At 40.3% G+C, this 16471-nt stretch overlaps 1 protein-coding gene across 8 annotated transcripts in view; it reads right to left on the reverse strand.

Moving 5' to 3' along the window:
• LOC150079283 (ubiquitin carboxyl-terminal hydrolase 48-like) overlaps nucleotides 1–16471 on the reverse strand; it is a 955076-nt gene that overhangs the window by 446312 nt on the left and 492293 nt on the right. For all 8 annotated transcript variants that reach the window (XM_090382262.1, XM_090382266.1, XM_090382265.1 and 5 more), the window contains one exon: nucleotides 2694–2818. In XM_090382262.1, coding sequence (XP_090238388.1) covers nucleotides 2694–2818 — 125 coding nt within the window. The remainder of the gene's footprint in view (nucleotides 1–2693; nucleotides 2819–16471) is intronic.

Raw genomic sequence — 16471 nt, forward strand, 5'->3', positions numbered from 1 at the left:
TAGCACGGGTTGCATAAAACTCCCCCCCCCCCCAATAAAAGCACACCCAACCTAAATGGGCACGTGATGCCACTGCTGGTCACCTATTTTGACATAATGACTCATGAGCCACTATAACAAAATGTCACTATGGACAAAGGAAATAATTTCAACATTATTTATTTGATTTTAGTAAAGCATTTGACTTAGTCTCTCATGAAGGGTTACTGTATAAGTGGAACATGGTGGAATCATGGGTAAGATCCTAAGATGGATTGCAGGTACCTGCAGGCTAGGAGGACTGGTTCAGAAACCCCTAATGGTTCTGATTTTCACATATGACACTGGCAGAGGAATAGAAGGCATGCTGTAAAAATTTACAGATATCATGGGGATTGGGAGAACAATGGCACCAAGTAACACACCTTCAGTCTGACTCAGATAGGCTTTAAAGATGGTTAGAAAAGTAGCAGCTACATTTTAATGCAGAAAAATGCAGGGTCTTATACTTGGGAATAGCAACCCCTAAAGAATTTTTACACTTGGTAGGAGTGAATTAAACATAACAGGAAGAAAGGAACTTGGGATTTATGATATGGACAGACATAGAGTGCTTTGAGCAGTATAGATAAGCAGAAAGTAAAGTCCAATGTCTCCTATCGATGATTTTTCAAATATTTGCTTGTAAAGAGAGAGGGAGATCATAATTCCACTGTATAAAGCAATTGTAAGACTGAACTTGGAACACTGTATTCAAGTATGGAAACCACACCTAAAAAAACAAACAAAAAAACTGAACTTCTTGAAAGAGTCCAAAGACAGGCAGCCCATTTAGTGAGACCTGCAAAAAGGGCATCCTTAAGAGGAAAGAATTCAAATACATGGGCTATGGGAGTATGGCAACCAGGCACCTAGAGGGGGATCTAACTGATGTTTACAAGGCTTTGAGATAGAATGGTAAAATGAATGAAGATGAAATTTTCACTGTTAAAAAGGATTCCATAACTAGGGGCCATAAATTAAAATTATGAGAAAAGAGATTAAAACTGTAATATAGGAAGTTTTCTTTAAGCCAGTGGATTGTTAATTACTGAAATAAGTGAATTTTCTGTTTACACTCCAGGATGACCACAATATTAGAGAAATTCACAAGATAGAGGGAAGAGAAGAACATTTTACCACATTTAGTAGCCATGCAGCTTGAACTATGATCACCCTTCACAATTAACCACTTAGCTACAGGAGAATAAGTTACCTCTGTCAGTAGTTCAGGCTGACAGCCTGATGAAATTCAAAGGTCAGCTGGATAGTTACATATATGAGGAGAGGAACACATAGGTTGCTTACTTTTTTTTGTTTGTTTTTTACATATACAGGGGTTCTTGAAATCAGCATCGATATTTACTGAGGGAATGGTTCATTAAAATACAAGAAGAAAAGTCTATGCTCAGTTCGAAGTAGAAGCAACGGGTTTTGAGTTAGAGCATTAAACAGATTAGTGACATTTCTGCTTCTAGCATTTTGCAAACATCACAAATTGGGGTATGCACATCAGTTTGGTGCACAAAATGTTATGCAAATTGCAGTACAATATTTTTTTATAAAACATGATGAAAATGTAAAGCTGCAACAAATGGATTGTTGCTGTGCTACAATAACTTCATTACATGTATGATGAGCAGAAGACCAACTTTAGCACAATATGCTGACATTCACCTTTTTTTATGGTGTATGTGAAGGAAATGCGACAGTTGCACCCACTGAAGAGAAGTGTTCATTTTCCAACAAGCCAACACCCTAATTGGCATGTATTTGTCAACACCCACTGTAATTTGAGAGAATGGGGTACAGTAAAAGGGCATCATGACCAAGGCCAGCCCTAATCATATTCTATATAGGCAGAGGAAGGGGTGCTGGATATTGTGACATTAAATACCTCCACCAGCACACAAAGAGCCTCTGCAAAAATGGGTCATCCCAAAACCTTTGTTTGGTGCACACTGCATGAACATGGGCTGTATTCACATATGCAGAGAATTCAGGCATTGCAAGCAGGGGATTCACATGTGCCTGTAATATCTTGTGGAACAACGAGGCAACATTTACACAAGATGGGATATTCAACATGCACAATCTCAATACATGGTCAGTGTTTTTACACAAATAAAACATTTCTAATTAAAGTAAGCTTTTTCATAAATTTACTATTATACACAAAACCCTAGAAGCAGAACTGATATCACTAATCTGTTTAATGAGCTAACTCAAAATCTGTTGCTCCTACTTCAAACTGAGTGTAGACTTTTCTTCTTGTATTTTAATGAAGAACCATTTCCTCAATAAATATTGATATCGATTTCAAGGGCACCCTGTATATTTTATATATTTTTTATTTATTTTAATTTGTAATTTTTATTATTTTGTTAGTCCATGTACATGTATTCCATGCACACCCATTTGAGCTGCATGTTGGCTATCACTCAAGCATTTTGCTACCCATGTCTCATAGACTTTATGATAATGCAGATAGTCATGAATTACTGAATAACGTGGGCCTTACTTTAACAGTGATGTCCAGGAGACCATGACAGATTTATTATGCCAGCACTGATTATGCAATATGTATCTCATGTATACTACTCCAGAGCAATAGGCATATATTTCAGTACATCCAGAAAGAAATTTTAATATAAAATAATATTAAAATATCTCACCTGACATAGAGAACAAGGTTCTGCTTCTTTGAAAAATTCTGGAGCTAATGGAAAATGAGCCTTTAAAATTTTCCATACTTCATCTTGGACTAATTTTCTTGTGCTTTCATCAACTACCAAATTTTCTATGAGTGAAACAAATAAACAGCATTTACAAGGTAGAAAAACTAATACGATTTCTAAAAAAATTTAATTTAGCTTTAATTATAAGGTTTCTATTATAACAGTTACTTTTATTATTTTTTACTTTTATTTAGTATTATTTTATTTTTTTGAAAATAAAATAATACCAGGAATTTATCAATGGTTTAATGAATAGACAAAGAGCCAAAATTAAAATAAATTATTACAATTTTGTATAGTGTGAATATAGAATAAAACAATACTTTCTTCGAACGCAAAAAACAGCATAAAACAACACGGACAAGTAATAGGGATAATAATTCACTAATTGATTATATAATCCCTAATATAAATATAAAACTGGAAAACAAAGAATGTATAATAGATAATGGAAGTGATCATAAATCAATAGTTGGAACATTCAGATTTAGAGAATTCTTTAAGAAAAAGCAAAAAAATAAAAATAAAAAAACAAAGATAAAGAAACAACATTCAAAATTGAAATATTACAAGACTGAAGTGTTAGGTATCTATACAGAAATAGATAAAGAGAATATTTAGAATTAAGAGAAATGGAATATGAATATCAGTCAATAGAAGATATATGGGAAAGGATTAAAATTTGTATAAATAAAGCAGCACATGAAACATTAGAAGAACAAAATATAAAAAAGAAGAAAAAATTGGACCCTCATTGTATACAAAAGAAATAAAAGACTAGGCTAAGATCAAAGCAACAGCATTTCAGAAACATATATAAAATAAACAGATGCACAGATATACCCAGAATACAGCATGTTTCAAAAGTGATGGCCAATAATTTAAAGGTGAACTGTACAGACTATATATATATATATATATATATACAGACTGTACACACTATATAACATGCAAAAAAAACCTAGTAAACATGGGGTCCTTAACTGAATCATTTTCAAGATATTGCACATTTCTAGTTGGGATCCACCACTGACAAGGTCAACTGTACAGAGTTGGGATCCACCACTGAAATGTTTGTTTGGGTTAGGTTATGCTCATTCTTTCCCTTCTTTCAATGCTTTGAGACATAGCAGGCATACTAGTACTTGTCAAAGGATAGTCAACATGGAAAGAGGTTACAGCAACAAAGAGTGTGTGGCCATGCACTTCATGTATGGTAAAGCCAACAGCAGTGCACTCAAGGCTGCACATTTATACCAAGAAGCATTTCCACACCAAAGGCAGCACAACTGGTGCACAGCTGGGACACATTGTGGTACAAGTAAACACATGGGTTGTGTTAGGGTAGCTAAAAATAGGAACAGGTGCATATATACTTGCGTGTACACCAATGCTAGGAGTTTGGTAAATTTGATGAATTTGAGTCATCAAAGTAAACATCAAAGGCAGATATTGTTGGAATATCAGAGACGTGGTCACACAGATATAAGGAATGCAGAACTGGAATTTGGGGAGTACAATGTGTAGAAAGGACAGACAGAATAGGAAGGGAGGAGGGGTTATGCTATTAGTTAAGAAACACAAAATCCAAGGAAGTGAAGCCAGTCGACATCGCTGGACAATGCAGTGTCGAGTCAGTTTGGTGTGACATAAGCATTCGGAGATCAAAATTGAGTAGGAGTGTGCTATAGGCCTAATGACTCTGATGAGTATAATAAGAAACTGTACAGGGAAATAGAGTGGGCCAGTAAATCAGAGAGTCGTATAATGGGGGATTATTTCCCAGATATTGACTGGAATTTGTGGGTGGGTCACTCACACACTAGCAAGGCTTTTGTGGATTTATTGGATGATTGTTTTCCACATCAGCATGTTCGGGAGGCAACTAGAGGGAGTAATACTCTTGATTTGATTATCAGTAGTGATTCTTCATGCATTAAGAATCTGCAGATGAAGGAACCATTAAGTGGCAGTGATCATAGTGTGCTGAAGTGGGATTTACACAAAGAAGAAACTACCATCAGCGGTAAAGGGAAGGGTTTTTGTTTTCATAAAGGCAACTACGATGGTCTGAGACAGTATTTAAATTCTATACAGTGGGACCAACTGATGATATGACTAACAGCAAATTCAAAATGGAGAGCATTCAAAGAATTTATCTTGGAAGCTACTAGGCTTTACATACCAACTAAGAAATATTATTCAAGATTTAGGCCAAAATGGATGTTAGATGAACTAATGAGACATATGGCAGAGAAGAAAAATGCATGGGATACATATAAATTAATGGGAGACGTGGAAGCCTATGATAGATATAAGTTGGTCTGTAACCAAGTCACAAAGTCAGATTATGAGAAATCCTTGGCAAAGAATGCAAAGAAAAACAGAAAAGAGTTCTTTACCTATGTAAACTCTAGAAAGAAAGGGATGAATCAAATTGGTCCTCTGGATATTGGTGGTTAAACTGTTGATGATTCAGCTCAGGTGGCTAACAAACTAAACGAGTATTTTGCATCTACATTCACACATGAGGAGTTATTCAGGAAGGGGAATGCCAGAGGTGAAGTAAACTCTGGCAGTGAGCTTGATGATTTTGTAATAACTGAGAGGAAAGTGGAGGAGAAATTTTTGAGGATAAACATAAAAAAAGGCACCTGGAGTGGATGTGATCTATCCAGTTATATTAAAGGAGGCAGCAAAGGAAGTAAGCAAACCCTTAGCCATAATTATGAGAGCTTCTTTGGACTCAGGGGAGGTACCCATAGACTGGAGATGTGCACATGTGACCCCAATTCACAAAGGAGGATCAAAGGCTGACACAAGTAATTATAGACCTGTGAGTTTAACTTCTGTTCCAGGAAAATTAATGGAGGCACTGGTTAAAGAAGCACTGCAGGATCATCTAGACACCACTTCAGTTATATAGCTCGGACACAGCATGGTTTTGTTAAGGGAACGTCTTGCCTGACCAATTTGTTTGGACACTATGATGTAATCACAAAAGAACTGGATGCAGGGAATAACTTTGATATTATATATTTGGATCTTAGAAAGGCTTTTGATATTGTTGCACATGGAAGACTGCTGCACAAATTGGAGCAGTGTGGCATCGGAGGCAAATTGCTGCTATGGATAAAGGGGGTGGTTGAGGGGGAGAAGACAGAGTGGTAATCATGGACAATGCTCGTCATGGACTAATGTTATTAGTGGTGTCTCTCAGGGTTCAGTGTTGGGTCCATTGTTGTTTTTTGTATTTATAAAAGATATTGATGATGGATATCAAGCTTAATGTCCAAGTTTGCAGATGATACAAAGGTTGGCATGGTTGTTAAGGACACTACTAACAGTATGTTGCTGCCACAGGATCTGGAAAGTTGGTTGGTTTTGATTTTATTGGCACATTAGCAACTAAGGCTATAATGCGCCAGGATCTGGAAAGGTTGAGCAGATGGGCTGAGAGGTGGCAAATGAAGTTTAACATTGGCAAATGTAAAGTACTACATATGGGAAACAGTAACCCCAGAGTAACGTTATCAACTCTGTGGTACTACACTGACAGTGGTAGAGAATGAAAAGGACCTGGAGGTAATTGTGCAGGGAGATATCAAGTTTTCTGAGCAGTGCAGACAGGCTGCAAGAGTAGCTCATTGTGTCTTGTCAATGATATACAGGAATTTTTCTAGCAGGCATAAGGAGGTGATTAATCCCTTGTATAAGGCAATGGTCAGGCCACACCTTGAGTACTGTATACAGGTCTGGAAGCCTCATTTCAAGAAGGATGTAGAGCTGCTGGAACGAGTATAGAGAAGGGCAACAAGATTAGTGAATGGAACAAAGGGTTGCTCTTACGAAGAAAGGCTTCAGTTTTGCAAATTACAGTGTTTGGAGACTAGGCACCGGCGAGGTGATCTGATAGAGGTGTATAAAGCCTTGAATGGTTTGAGCATGCTCATTGCTGATGGGATTCTTCCTCTTGCTCAGAATAATTACCTGAGACGGATTAAATCAAATTGAGGAAAGACAGATGTAGGATAGATGTTCAGAAATTTGCCTTTAGCCAGTGGGTAGTTGGTTGGTGGAACAGAGTTCCATCCCATGTTGTGGAAGTTGATAGCCTAAATAAGTTTAAGGCTCAGCTGGACAGGTATTTTGAACGAACGGAGGGGTGAAATGGGAGTGGTTTTTTTTTTGGCTGATGCTGCATAAGCCTGCTTTCTTGCATCATATGCCTCTACTAATGCTAATGCTAATGCATCAGGGTACTGATGAATGTGCACAGGTAGTTGTTGTTGTGCTTGGATTTTTCTGGTGCAAAGGCTACTTAGGCCATATTGCACCTATCACAGTACTTAATACTAATTTTATTGGCTTCTATGGAAGCAGTTAGAAACTGTTATATAAACCTATTCATTTCAGAAAGAAGAAAAAATTCTGTAAGATTTGAATTTTCGTCTATGATTCATCTACAATTCCTGTAAGTTTGAGAGAGAAGTGAATGAAATTAGATGGGAATTGTTATACAAGGTGCATTCCAGGAGTATGTGTTTTACTGTGAGTGGCCTGTGGCAATGTGAACACTGTGGAGGGTCATTACCTGATAACAGGAATAGATGGGTCAAATGAGTGTGGCCTATTCGGGCTCTGGCCAGGACAACCACTTCTTGTCTGTTTGTGTGGACATTGGAGGCCCATAATTGAGGTACAGGTTTAATTTCAAGGAGTTTGTTATGAATATGCATTTGCCACTGTAGTGTCTATCATTCCTTATATATATTTCATATATGCATTTTGTAATGAGTGAACGGGACCAAAAAATTCATTGGGGATGTGCTGGATGGATGCTTGGCAGAATCATCTGCAGTTTCGTTTCCCGGTATTACAGTATGGCCTGGGATCCAGCAGAAGACAACCTTTTGCTGATGATCTCGGAGACGAATCAACTTTGATCTGATGAGCTGTAGTAATGGATGAATAGGTGGGGAAATCTTTTGCATTACTAATAGGGCACTTTGCGAGTCTGTGAGATTATGCTCTTTTCAATTGAGAGATGGAAAATGTTTTCCACAGCAAGCTTTATGGCATATAATTCAGTGGTGTAACTACTGCATTCTGTCGGATTTGTTTGTTTGTTTTAGAGTTTTATGGCGCATTAGCATCTAAGGCTATAATGCGCCAAGTCAAAAGGATGTAGAATATAAAATTATTTGTATATTATTGTAAAAGAATATACGATATAAAATGTTCATATAACATAAAACGATAAAAATATTCTAGATAGAATTATTTAGATTAATAAGTTGTAAAAGGTTAAAAATAGCTGACGCATTGTCATTGTCCGATAAAATCTGTCTGAGTGTATAAGGTTCAGACAGATGGCTATAACATAAACGGCGGTCATTATAAAAAGACGGACATTCAATTAAAATATGACGGACTGTTAAAATGGTGTCACAATTTCTACATATAGGACGATCGTCTGCCCTCAGCAGATAGCAATGTGTCAAGTGACAATGTCCTATGCGGAGCCGAGATAGAACAACTTCCTCTTTTCGGTTCCTGTGCAGACTAGATTGCCGATGTTTAATTACAGGCTTAATTTCATATAACTTGTTTGTTGTCTGTCCATGCCATGAGTGTTGCCATTGGGATACCAGTTTCTTTCGAATTACCGGCCTGCAGTCTGTATAGGGGACTAAGAGGCAAGAGTTAAATAGGTTTGCTGATTTGGCTGCAGTGTCTGCCAAATCATTTCCTGAGATCCCAATGTGGCCTGGGATCCAGCAGAAACGTACATCAAATTTGAATTGTTCCTTGAATTGTTCCGGATACTGCTGTATCCGGGTCAGGACAGGATGAGGGTTGAACCTCATCGATGATAAAGCCTGCAATGAACTCAGAGAATCGGTATATATAATATATTTTTATGGTGGGTGGTTTGTATACGATCTAAGGATAGCTCAACCGCATGCAGCTCTGCAGTGAACACACTGCATTCGTTAGAGATCTGCTCAGATACCGGGGTGTCTGGGAAAACAGCTGCAGATCCGACAGACATTTCTGACCTCGAGCCATCTGTGTAGATGGGCAAGAAGTCAGCATGTTCCGAGCGCCCAGCTAAAAAGAGCTGCAGGTAGATGGTGGATGAAGTATTGTCCTTTCTCCAATTGTTAAGGGAGAAGTTGCAGTTTGGGACACGAGCATGCCAGGGTGGAAAAGGTTGCCCTGGTGATGGGGCAACATTGTCTAATGTGTTGTTCAAATCATCGAGTAGTCTTTGGATATGAATACCGGATGGTTGATTGTACAGATTATCCCAAAGTGGCTCAAAAACATGTGTCCACGTCGGATGGTCTGGCAGGGATTTCAGTTTCAAAACATACTGTAGAGACAACTGTTTCCTGCGAAGCGATAACAAGGGCTCATTCGCTTCGACATAGAGGCTATGGACAGGAGAAGTTCGAAATGCTCCAGTGGCAATACGGATCGCCTGATGGTGGATGGGATCCAGCTATCGGAGTACGCTGAGTCTAGAGGATGCATTATACCTGTCACCCGTAATCTAACTTAGATCGTACGCGTGCACGATAGAGGCGCAAAAGGGTACATCGGTCAGCGCCCCAAGAATGTGAGGAGATTGCACGTATAATATTCAAACCTCTCGTGCACTTCACACGTAGTTCATGGATGTGTTCTAGAAAGGTCAGCTTTTTATCAAATATAAGCCCCAAAAATCTAGTCTCATGTACTACTGGGATAGCATTTTGTCCAAGCCTCAGTTCAGGTTCAGGGTGAAGATTGCACTTTCTGCAAAAATGCATGCAAACAGTCTTTTGTGGAGAGAACCTGAACCCGTCATTCGTTGCCCATGAGTTCAAATGGTCAATGGCACGTTGCAGTTGCCTCTCAATTACCCTCATGTTGCAGGAATGACAGAATATGCTAAAATCGTCAACATACAGGGCACAGTTTACAGTTGGAGGAAGTTGTTCTGTGATGGAATTCACTTTAATGGCAATAAGCATGACACTTAAAACGGATCCTTGAGGTACTCCCTCCTCTTTGCTAAAAGAGCGAGAGAGAGTAGATCCTACACGGACTTGGAAAGAACGGTGACATAAAAAGTTTTTAATAAAATTGGGGAGATTACCTCTAAGGCCGATGCTGTAGAGGTCTTTTAAAATTCCAAATCTCCAATTTGTGTCATACGCTTTTTCCATATCGAAGAACACCGACACCAGGTGTTCTCGTTTTAAAAAGGCATCTCGAATGGAAGTTTCGAGCCTGATTAAATGGTCCAAAGTTGACCTATTCCTACAGAAGCCGCACTGAAATCTGGAGAGGCTGTTGTTGTTTTTTGGTTTTTAGGAGCATTAGCAACTAAGGCCATATTGCTCCGGGAATATGCGGTGGTCATTCCCTGACCTTTCCGCATCCTCCGTATTTGGTGGTGACGGGCTCGAACCACAGTCTAATCAAGAAGCGTGTGCTACGCACTGCTGCTCCTTCCCACCTGGCTACGGAGACGCCTGAAATCTGGAGAGGAACCCATTAGCCTCCAAATACCAGATAAGGTGGGCATTGACCATTCTCTCCAGAATTTTGCACAGACAGCTAGTCAGAGCAATAGGATGGTAGTTGGTTGGGATTTTAGGATCCTTTCCTGGCTTAGGAAAGGCAAGCACGATTGCCTTATGCCAGGAATCTGGAAACTGCTCTTGAAATATTCTGTTATATAGAAAAAGCAGTTGGTTTTTGGATTTTGCAGACAGATGTTTGATCATATCATAATGGATAAGATCTGGTCGAGCAGCACTTGCCTTGGTAAGAGTTAGAGCTGTTTCTAACTCTTCCATGGTAAAGGGCCCGTTATAGGGATGAGACCTTTTAGATTTAAAGTTAATTGGCTGCTTTTCAAATTTATCTTTCCAGACAAGAAATTCTGGGGAGTAAGCAGATGTTGACGAGATGGCAGACAAGGTCTCCCCAAGTACATTTGGCTATTGCAGTTGGGTCTGCAATAACGCATCCATTATACTCCAGGACCGATGAAGGGTGTGATGTATATTTACCCTTCATTTTCCGGATTTTGTCCCAGATAGCTTTACTGCTGGTTGACTGGGTAATGGTGGATGTAAAGTGGACCCACGATTCCTTTTGGCTCTGACGATGAATATATTGCACGTTCGCACATGCACGTTTGAAGGCTAAGAGATTGGTTGTGGTAGGATATCGTCGGAATATCCCACAAGCTTTATTTTGTGCTTTTTTGCTGCTGTGCATTCAGTATTCCACCAAGGTTTTGGAAATGGCGGAAACCGGGTAGATGATTTCGGAATTGTAGCTGCATCTGCATGGACAATGCTTTCTGTGATGTACGCCACTGCATCATTGATAGGCTTCTGACTGACTACATTGATGTTGAAGTCTACCAGGTGTTGAAAGGTGTTCCAGTCAGCCTGATCAATCTTCCATCGTGGTAACCTAAAAGGTGAGCATGGCGTCCCTTTAAGTAGGCTGGTTATCACGGGGAAGTGATCACTTCCATAAAGATTCTCCTCTACCTACCAAGTGATTGAAGTGAAGGAAAGAGAGAGAGAGGGAGCATATAGAGAGGTCAATAGCAGAGAACGTACGGGTAGGCATGTGAAAAAAGGTGTCAGTTCCCACATTTAGAAGGGATAGGTCATTGTCATTGAGCATATGTTCTATGACACGTCCCCTTCCATTAACGTTTGCACTACCCCACAGGGTAGTGCAAACGTTATGTCCATTGAAAATCACCAAGGAGTAGGACAGAAGTAGGCAGCTGCACAATGAGATCATCAAGGTCTCTCTGGGAGATATCAGCCCCAGGTGGCAAATAAACTGAGCAGACTGTTATTAAGAACCCTACCGTAAGGCAAACCGCTACCGCTTCTATGTTGGTGGTGAGCACAATAGTTTGATATGGGGTAATGGTTGCCCAGAATTATAGCAACACCCCCATGAGCAGGTCCATCCCCAGTTCTGTCCTTTCGAATGATAGTAGTGTTACGAAGTGAAGGGTTTTCATTTGCCTTCAGGTATGTCTCTTGTAAGCAAAAGCAGACTGGCTCATGCTTTTGCAGAAGGGCCTTGATGTCATCATTGTTTCACCGGAATCCACGACAGTTCCACTGTAGGAATTTAGCCATTATTTTGGCTTGGTGGGTCCATCAGGTGGCTTCCGAGGTGCTGACGGCTTACCTTTTTCAGTTTTGGCTTTATCCTTCCTGGGGAAGTATGGATGCTGACCAGTGTCCATTTCCTCCTCAGCAAAGAGTTCCAAAACTGAATCTTCGGGTACCTCCTTCTGCTCGACATCCATGTTTTCTTGGGTACTAGGGGGTACTTCACCTTTCTTATTATTTTCTTTCGTAATTGCTTTTGTTACTTGTGTAGCATTAGGATGTACCGATATAGGAGTGGCAGCTGATTGGTCTTTCTGTGCAGGTTTTTGAGGACTTAAGAGATAACGTGCGATGGGAGTGAAAGATTCCTTTGGAGGAATGGTCATGTCTGTCTGAGTTCCGATGGAACATCTCCCTGCTACCTTCTGGGCGTAGGTAGGTTTGTTGATATTCTGGGGTTTCACTGATTTCCTTGCCTCCTGGTGTGATATTCTTCACATATAGAATTCTTCACATATATAAATGCCAAGAAGAGCAGGACAAACCAGATCGGACCTTTATGTAAGGGAAAGGGGATAGTAATAAATACACCAGCTGCCGTTGCAGATGAACTCAACAGTTATTTTGCATCGATATTTACAAATGAAAAGCCTTTTGTGGCAAAGGGAAATTGTGGGAGCGAAGTTAAAAAATATGTAATTAATGATATTGAAATTTCGCAAGATTATTTAATGAAAAAACTTTCGAGCCTAGAGACCAGTAAGGCTCCTGGAGTTGATGGAATATACCCTATAATCTTAAGAGAGGCGGCAAGCGAGTGCATTGAACCATTGAGGCTAATTATGCGAGCATCATTAGACTCTGGGGAGATTCCCTTGGATTGGAAAAGTGCAAATGTATCTCCCATACATAAGGGTGGCTCTAAAAGTGAAGTTGGAAATTATCGACCTGTCAGTCTGACTTCAGTAGTAGGGAAAATCATGGAGGCAATGATCAAGGGTGGAATTCAGGATCATTTGGATCGAATTGAAATTCTCAAGGATACTCAGCATGGTTTCGTAAAGGGAAAATCATGTTTAACAAATCTGGTTCGCTATTTCGAAAGGGTCACTCACGAGCTGGATTTAGGGAATAATTTCGACATTGTTTATTTAGATTTCAGCAAAGCTTTTGACTCAGTCCCACATGAGCGGTTGCTTTATAAGCTGGAACAGGTTGGAATCACTGGGAAAATCCTTAGATGGATAGAAGGATGGCTTCAGGGCAGGAGGCAGAGGGTTGTGATAAATGGCTATTCCTCAGATTGGGTTGATGTAAGAAGTGGGGTTCCCCAAGGATCAGTATTAGGACCACTGTTGTTTTTAATTTTCATAAACGACATTGATGAAGGGATAGAGGGCGTGATGTCTAAATTTGCAGATGATGTTAAAATTGGGAGAGTAGTTAATGATCACTGTCAAGCTGAGCTTCTTCAGAGAGACCTAGATAGACTTCAGGAATGGTCAGAAAAATGGCAGCTGTGCTTTAATCCAACAAAGTGTAAGGTATTACACCTGGGAAACAGTAATCCCAAAAAAACTTATTCACTTGGTGGAGTTCAACTAAAGCCAGTACTGGAGGAAAGGGACTTGGGTGTTACGATACGGTCAGACATGAAATTCTCTGAGCATTGTAAACAGGTTGCAAGGAAGGCCCATGGTGTCCTATCAATGATCTATCGAACTTTTGCAAGTAGAGATAGGGACGTGATAATCCCATTATATAAGGCTTATGTTAGACCACACTTGGAATACTGTGTTCAAGTATGGAGACCGCACCTGAAGAAAGACATCGAGCTTCTTGAAAGGGTGCAAAGAAGGGTAACTCGCCTGGTGAGATCGGCAAAAGGGCGTCCTTATGAAGAAAGACTTCGAATATGTGGGTTGCAGAGTTTGGAAACTAGACACCTTAGAGGAGATTTGATTGAGGTGTTTAAGGCTCTGAGAGGCATCAGTAAAATGAATGAGGACAAAATTTTCAAGATTATAAATGATGCTAGAACTAGGGGACATAAATTCAAGTTACGGGGGGAAATGTTTAGATTGGATTGCAGGAAGTTCTATTTTAGCCAGCGAGTTATAAATTACTGGAATAAGTTGCCTTCATGGGTGGTAGAGGCCGACAGTTTGGGGAAATTCAAAGGTCATCTAGATAGTACTTTCGGGTAAGGGAAGCACATAGGATGATAGGTTTAATTTCCTTTTTATTTATTTTTTATTTTATTAATTACTATTATTTAGTTATTTATTTTTATTTTTTTGTTTTTATCATTGTTTTGTTCGGATTTATTTTTTTTTGGCTGGTGCAGCATAAGCCATAGGCTTTCTTGCACCATGCGGCCGTTACTAATACTAATATATTTAGCTCTGCCTTCAGCCGTTGGATTTCTTTTTCTTCTTTCCACCTTGGCATGCTCGTGAGTAGGCTGGGTGTTCTCCCTCACAGTTAACACAGGTGGGTTTGCGGCTGAACATGCTGTTGTTTCGTGGTCCTTTGCATCACATCGAGCGCATGCAAGGACTCCACGGCAGGCCATTTGAGAATGTTCATACTTCTGGCATTTAAAACACCGTAAAGGGTTCGGAACATATGGACACACTGAACAATTGATGTAGCCAGCTTTAATCTCATCAGGAGATTTGGGCGAGTTAAAAGTCAGGATAATGCTCCTGGTTTTAACAAGTTTCCCATCCCTATGCGCATTAATTCTCTTAAAAGCGATAACTCCCTGTGGTTTCAATTCTGAGCAGATTTCCTCCTCGGTTATGTTGAGAAGGTCCCACTCCGAAATGACACCTCTCGATGAATTGAGTGTTCTATGTGGTGTCATGGTTATGGGTACTCCTCCGATTGATGTTGTGCGGAGTAGTTGCTTAGACTGCCTGTCTGTTTTGGTTTCAATTAAGAGGTCTCCAGAACGGAGCCTCTTAACTGATTTGGGTGACCCTGCTAACCCATCTAACCCTTTCTGTATAAAGAAGGGTGACATTTTGCCAATCGGTGTTTCATTGGTAGAATGAATAATTAAAAATCTTGGAACAGGCCCTGATGATATTTCTGTTCGCTGCCTCTTTGTAGCAATAATGCTATCTGTATCTTTGTCTATGGTTTCAGATAGGGACCGGGTTGGGGCCCCTGAAGAAGTTAGTTTATCAGGATTCATAGAGTTTTTATATGGTTCAGTGCCCGGTCTCCCCACACACCACGGAGCCCAAAGCGACGCCCACTACCCGGCATGCAATAAATGCGCTTGGGAGTGGAACGCCAGGGCTACCCAGACACCATATCCGCACCGCCGCCAGCCTGAATCCTGTCCCTCAGACCATGAGGGTAGGGAAATGGCATTGACACGGTTGACCCTCGCAGGTGAGCGTACTAGCCGATTGATCCTAGCCGGGCCTTCCCATCTTGTCGAAGCAGGGGCCAAAGTGGTGTATTGAAGCTGGGCCCCCTCAACCACCAGGATCACCCTTTCCGAATTTCTACGGGTCGCAGCGCACGGCAAACACGCCGGATTCCATTGATGTAAGCCTGGAACCTGGGCTGTGGGCGCTGGATCCCAGTGATGCTAGTCGAAGTCTAGCAGCGTCACTGGGAGGTCCCCTCACCACGTACAGGTGCCGACGTCGAGGGGCATTCTGTCGGAAGTGATACAGAAATGATAGTGTCATGGAATATCACTGCTACACCTGATCCACTCTCAGACTTCGATCCATCAGTATATATTTTAGCGAAGTCAGGATAACATTGTAAATGTGCAATGTGCAGCTTCTGGATGTTAATACCTGTTCAAGAGTGTTTCCCATTGGTGGGAAATAATTGTCACAACACGGCACGATGACAGACCACAGAGGAACGTGATCTATAGGTTCTTGGTGGACTTTGTGTTGTATATTCTAGTTTTCTGCTAGTTCCATTAACCTAATACCTGCAGGCATAGTTACTTGTGGTTTGTTTCTATAAAAGGTCGTGAGTTGCAGATCATTAAATATTGACCAATTAGGATGGGTCGACTGGCTTTGGATCTTGGTTGCGTAGTTCAGTAATAACATCTTTCTTCTGATGTTTAAAGAAGCTTCGTAGGCTTCTTTAAACATTTCATAGGCTTCTTTAGACTTTTCACTGGAGATGTTCTGAACGCACCTAGAGCTATTCTTAGAGCTGAATGTTGAATAGGGTTGAGGCGAGATAAAGCACTTTCCCTAGCAGAATCGAAGACGGGCGCAGCATAATCCAGACGAGATCTAATTATGGATCTATATAAGTGAAGCAAGGTGTAGTGATCTGCTCCCCAGGTTGTTGCTGATAAGGCTCTGAGTATGTTCATTTTTTTTTGACAAGCTGTCCGGAGATGTTCAATGTGTTTTTGATAGTTTAATTTACTGTCAAAAATTAAGCCAAGCAGACGAGTACTATTTGCTTTTGGAATAGGATGGTGATCTAATTGGAGTTCAGGGTCAGGATGCAGTTTACGTATGGTACAGAAGTGAATGGCAGTAGATTTCTGGCTGGATAGTCTATATCCAT

This window comes from Mastigoproctus giganteus, chromosome 10 (assembly GCF_048544385.1).
Source record: "Mastigoproctus giganteus isolate SK-2022 chromosome 10, ASM4854438v1, whole genome shotgun sequence".
NCBI lineage: Eukaryota > Metazoa > Arthropoda > Arachnida > Uropygi > Thelyphonidae > Mastigoproctus > Mastigoproctus giganteus.